Here is a 6000-nt window from a genome sequence, read left to right as displayed (position 1 = left end):
ATATTTATTGCCAGAGATACATAGTTTGTTCAGAAAAATTCCTGAACGTTTTTTTTTTTTTTTCCTATAAATATTATTATTATTATTATTATTAATAATAGTTTTAGTTTGAAAAAAAATTAAAAAGTGAATAAAATTATAGTTTATTATTATGAGTTGATTCGATGAACAATTGGATAATGTGTTAAGTGATACAGTGTTGTTGGTTATGTGTAAATAATTAGGGAGGGAGGTAGGGGGGGGGCAGGGCGCGAGTAGAAGCGAAAATAACAGAAGTCAGACTTTTCTTTATGGTTTTTTTTTTTAAAAAAAAAAAAATTAAATTAATAAGCTCTATCGGACATGGTACCATGTAAATAAGGATCTTGGGGTTCGGGTTGAACTGGTTCTTCGGCAATAAATGTATTAGTGTAAGTAAATGGATTTGTACCCGGAGGTAAAATTCTACTTCCGGTCACATCTGTATATTGACTCTGTCGAGTAAATTCTAATTGACTTGGTGAAATGTATTTTTGTTCGTCACCCCATTCGTTACCGACAATGTTCGCGTCACCACCACCACCGGTTCTAAATGGATTTGAAGGATTTGATGGTTCTGTGGCTCCATAATTTTGTTGAGGTAAGGTATTTGTTAATTGAGTTTCTATTGTTTTTTCACCCTGGAAAATGAAAAAATTATTTAAAATCGGTTAAAAGATGAATGTTTTTATTTTTAAATTGTAATGAATAATACTACGTACTGGAATTGGAGGTCTGGGTGGAGGAGGTCGCACAATTTGAGATTTGTTACCCGTTGCAGCTTCTTCCCAAGCTTTTAATTGTTCTGGTGTTGGCTCTGCCCAGGGTTGTAACTCTCCCGATGCAAAAATTGCATAAAACGTCACACCGACAAAATGTACGGTTGCAGCAAGTATGAAAACGGTTTTCCAACTTGGACAATCCTAAAAAAAATTTATATATAAAATTTATTTTATAAATTTAAAAAAAAAAAAAAGAAAATTTAAATAATTTTATTTAAAATATTATTACGTGATGTCGAGTTATGTTATCAATCGCTATCGGACAAATCAAACCGGCTATAGTTCCAATTCCGTTAGACATACCCATGAGAATACTTGCATACCTAGGAGCAATATCCAAATGATTAACGTTAAAACCGCTAATGGCAAACCCGGAAAATGCAACTCCGAACGTTAAAGCAACCGTTGCCGCCATTGCAGTTTTTGCATAAGCAACAACAACGAAAAACAATGCTTCCATTCCGAATCCTCCGCAATTGAATAATTTTCGAACTGCCGTTGTCGATAATATGCCTTTCTTTCTTATGTTATCAGCGAGTAATCCACCCATGGGTACAATCATGGTCATAAGTAGATGTGGTAAAGCACCGACAAAACCAGTCTGAAAGGTTTAAGTAAAAAAGGAGTCGTTTATTTTCAAACAAAAGGTTAGGGGTTCCATCGGGGGAAGTGTTATATCATTCATTACCTCTTCGATTTGAAAATTAAAACAAGTTTGTAAATATTTTGCCTGGAACAAAACTAATAAGTAAAAATTCCACGATCTGCAAAAGTTAGCTATTATAATAGCATAAACTGGAGTCGATGTGAAAAAATTTTTCCAGGGTGTCGTAGATATTGTTGGCATAGCTACTTGAGTACTCGAACCTAAAGATTGTTCTATGTAATATAATTCTTTAGCACTGATGGTCGGATGTTTGCAGGGTTTTTCAAATGTTAACCAAAGCCAAAACAAATACCAAAGCAAACCGACAACACCTAAAAACAAATTTGTTTTTTTTTTGTTGGCATTCTTGTAAAAAACTTAAAGGAAACCAATATAATACTTACCGTAAAAATAAAAAGGAGCTTGCCAACCTATACCACCGATTAATAAACCTGATAATGGCATACCTAAAACGACACCTGCGTAAGATCCGGAAAATGCGAGCGTTGCTAATCTCGAACGTTCTAATGGTGGCGCCCAAAATCTCCAAATTCCATGACAGGCGGGATATGTAACACCCTTTGAAAAAAAAGAAAAACAATTTATGATAACGATACACAAACAAATAAAAAAAAATTTTCTCCAGATTTTTTTCTTTTTATTTCATTACGTCATCAAGAGTAAAAAAAGGAAAATTCTTTTTTTATCGAATAAAACTTGTCCGTGCAAAAGAAAAAAAAACGAAACGAGAATAAAAAATAAAAAAAATTTTCCCCTCTCCTTCATTCACTCTCTCTCTCTCATTTCTCCCTAAATCGTTCACTCTCTCTCTCTCTCTTCTTTAAAACAAAAAATTTTTTTTCTTTTTTGAAATTTAAGATGAATTTATGAAGTCTTAAAAAAAAAAAATGACTTTCAATTATTTTTTTTTTATTGTTATTCTCTTTTTTTTCAATTTTAAATTGCTGTCGGATTTAGTTTTGTTAAAAAATTTTCCACAAAAAATTTTCAAATCCAGAAAACACATCCCGTTTCCCGATTTCCGTTTCCTGTTTTTTTTTTTTACTCACTTCAACTAATCCTTGACATATTCTCACGAGTATTGTTATCGTCGGATGTATGCTTATTGCACCCGGTACGAGAAGATTTAAAAATGATGACGTGGCAATAGCCGTACCGAATATTCTATTTGCCGGGTATTTAGATGCTAAAAATCCACCGGGTACTTGCGTTATTAAATATCCCCAAAAAAATGATGAATCCACTGCGCTTTCCACACCGACGGACCAATTAAATTTAACATCGTCAAAATTTATCGAGCTGTTATCCTGCAAAAAAATAAAACGGAAATGAAAATTCTTAAAAAATTCGGTGAAGAAAAAAAAAGAAAAGGAGGAAAAGCGGAAGTGAATAATTTTTTTACTCTGACACATTATAAATTGCTCAATATGAAATATCACAACAGTAATGTCGGTCCTTTTCCTCTCTCCCTCTTTTTTCAAGTTAAAGCATTTTGATTTCCTCAATTCCGAGACCTATTCTTATTGAAAAGTAAAACCGGAAGTTAGAGAGTTCCTTCGTCTTTCTCTCTTTCCCCCCTTTCTCTCTCTCTCTTTTCCGTCGCCATATTCTATAGCTCCTTTATAAAATCCAAGGGTTCCACACAATCAACTCTTTATTATTATTATTTTTCTTCTTCTCTGTGTGTGATTTCACTTTTGCATCTTTCTTCCTTCCCCCTCCCCATTCCCTCGTACCCCCACTCACCCCCACCCTCTCTCTTTTTCTTCCCTTTATATGTATACAATCTTTAAAAAAAAATGTCTTCCGATCGATTCGAGTTTTTCTGAATTTTAATACTTACGTAATGTTCGAATTGTAATTTGGCCATTCCCATGTTGCATCTCATACCGAAAGAAATGACGAATCCCAAACAAGTTAAAACGGCAACAGTATATCTCTGACTCAAACAAGGGCATTCGGCTTTTACGTATCGATCGATCAATCTCAATGGCGGCCTTTCCGGTTCCGGAAGTTCATCGTCCAAATCTTCGAGTCTTATTTCGGTTGAATATTGTTTTCCGCCGAGTACCAAAGTCGGTTGTACGTTTCTTAAATTTTTATTTTGTGCCGGCATTTCAAATTCTTCATAACCTTCTTTTTTATTTCTGGAAAAAATGTAATAATAATAATAATAAATAACAATATCAATTTAAAATGATAAAAAGGTATAAAGGTTGGAAATCGAGACCGTTTTGACGTCAAAGTTTGTAAAAATTTTTTTTTTTAATTAATTTTTTCTCCTCTTTTCTTCTTCTTCTTCTTTTTCTTCTTTATCCGGTAGAGTTTCTTCATCTTACCATTTTTTTTTATTTATTCCTTTTATTGAATTCGAACATTCTTGAAATTTTTATTATTATTATTATTATTTACAAAGTGAAATGAAATTTTTTTTTTTTTCAATTAAAGTGTGAATTAATTAAAATTGAAGAAAAAAAAAGGAAAAAAGGAAAATAATAATGTAAGAGAGAAGAAAATGAAAGAAATAAATAAATAAGAGAAGGAACGAATGAATGAACGAACGAATGAATGAATGAATGAATGAATGAATGAGAATGAATGCAAGTCGTTGAAAATGTCATTTTCATTCGTAATAGAACAATTAGTACTCGAAACGTACTTTTTGAAATTTTCTTTTTTTTTTCTTTGAACGTACACGCACTTTCCCACCATTCTCATCTCTCTCTCGAGTTTGGAAAATATCGAACGGTTTATTCATCCAAGAGGAAAAAACTAATAAAAATTAAAAAAAAAAAAAAAAAGGAAAAATCTGGAAGAAGAAGAAGAAAAACAAGGAAAGAATTGAAATGACTTGAAAAGAATGGCGGCTGACTATTGTTTGTTCCAGATCAATCATTGTAATAGCTAAAGAAAAAGAAAAAGAAAAAGAAGAAAATTTTTTCAAAGCCATCTATTCAACCACCAATCCCCAACCACCCCCTAACTCCCCACAAACATTTTCTTTTTGTAGTTTTTATATTTTTCTCAAATCTTTTTTTTTTTTTTACGTGATTTCAAGGAAAAAGTTTTTAGATTTCTGAACAAACAGTTTAAAAATAGTTTTCTTGTTGTTGTTGTTGTTTTCTTTTTTGGTATTTTCCGTGGTAAATTTTAAATTTTCCAAAAAAAGTGGTTTGATGTTTCAAAATCAACCCCATTTGAAATTTCTCTCCTACCCCATTTTATTTCAACCCTTTTCTCATGTTTTGGTTTTCTACTTTTTCACCTCTCTCCGTCCATCAATTTCATCACATCTTAATTTCTTTATTCAAACGTCATCGAATTTTCTTTTTACGTGGTTCTAGACCAAAAATTTCATTTCTTCCCTTAAGAACTACCCTTAAAAAGAAAAAAAAATTTTTTTTCGTTTTCGATAGCCCGCTCGAAAAAAAAATCAATAAAAATTTCAACAGGTAAAAAAAAAAAAATGCAATTTCGAATACTTGAATTACCACCCTACCATCCCTAAGCTAAGGGTTGATTTTTTTTTTTCGTAGGGTGTAAGGTAAAATCAATGCTTCTGATGTTTCAGAGCTAAATTCTCAACAGGTTGTTCACCGGGGAATTCTCACCTAAACTTTATCGTTTTTTATTGCCTCGTCCCCACTCCTTCCTCCCTCTCCCCCCTTCTTTAGTGCACGTTCGGGTAGTTTTAATCATTCTTTGAAAAGGATATTCGAAGGGGTGGCGAGGGGTGAGGGGAGGGTTTAAAAACGATTTAAAATCAATTCAACCGATTGTTTTTTACCATATTTGAAAATATACAAGTTATTTTTTTTTTTTTTTCCCCGGTTGTTTATTTCGAAATGAAAAACGATTTATCGAGGGGAAAGGGGAGGAGGAGGAAAAAGAAAGAGGGGAGTTTGATTTTTTCATTTTAATTTTTTTGTAACTTTCTACAGTAAATAAAGTAAAGATAAAAAAATTTTTTTTATTAGAATGATTTTTAATTTAACTTCGAAAAACGTTTATAACCTTAAGCTGAAAATAAAACAAACAAAACGGGAATGAAAAAAAGGAGCAAAGTAAATAAGAGGCGACGGTGGTGGCGGTGGTGGTGGTAGGAATGATGAAAGGAGCAGAAGTGAAAGATTCAAAACTTTTCTATAGTTTATATACGGTAGTAACCGTAAGAGGAAAAAGTAGAATCGATGGATGGAAGGAAGGGAGGGAGGAAACAAACAAACAAACAAACAAACGAAAAAATCCTCCCTCATCATCTTCAATATCTTCTTTCAATTCTCTTGGGTCATTTCAAGATACAACTAATAACTTTTTTTTTTTCTTTATTTGTCTTTCTCGATTCAATCCGAAATCGTTTTTCAACGCTTAAGGTAAATCTTTCATTTTTTTTTTATGCTGTCGTTCTTAAACAAACACTTTAAAAAAAAAAAAACTCGAGATTTTTATTATTATTATTATTATTATTATTATCATTAATTTACATTTAAATTAATTTGAAATTTAAAAAAAAAATAAAAAAATTTTTAATTA

The 6000-nt window shown here is 31.9% G+C and overlaps 1 protein-coding gene across 1 annotated transcript; it reads right to left on the bottom strand.

Annotated features, from left to right (window-relative positions):
• Window positions 1-323: 323 nt before the first annotated feature.
• Phum_PHUM611550 (uncharacterized protein) lies at window positions 324-3583 on the bottom strand (the record flags this gene model as incomplete). Its single annotated transcript, XM_002433007.1, has 7 exons — window positions 324-659; window positions 741-941; window positions 1030-1401; window positions 1489-1778; window positions 1851-2025; window positions 2517-2774; window positions 3311-3583. The coding sequence occupies 7 exons, from the start codon at window positions 3581-3583 to the stop codon at window positions 324-326; spliced, it is 1905 nt and encodes a 634-aa protein (XP_002433052.1).
• Window positions 3584-6000: the final 2417 nt, after the last annotated feature.

The sequence above is a fragment of the Pediculus humanus genome, genomic scaffold, assembly GCF_000006295.1.
Source record: "Pediculus humanus corporis 1103172108319 genomic scaffold, whole genome shotgun sequence".
Taxonomy (NCBI): Eukaryota; Metazoa; Arthropoda; class Insecta; order Psocodea; family Pediculidae; genus Pediculus; species Pediculus humanus.
This window is presented reverse-complemented; position numbering and strand designations above follow the sequence as displayed.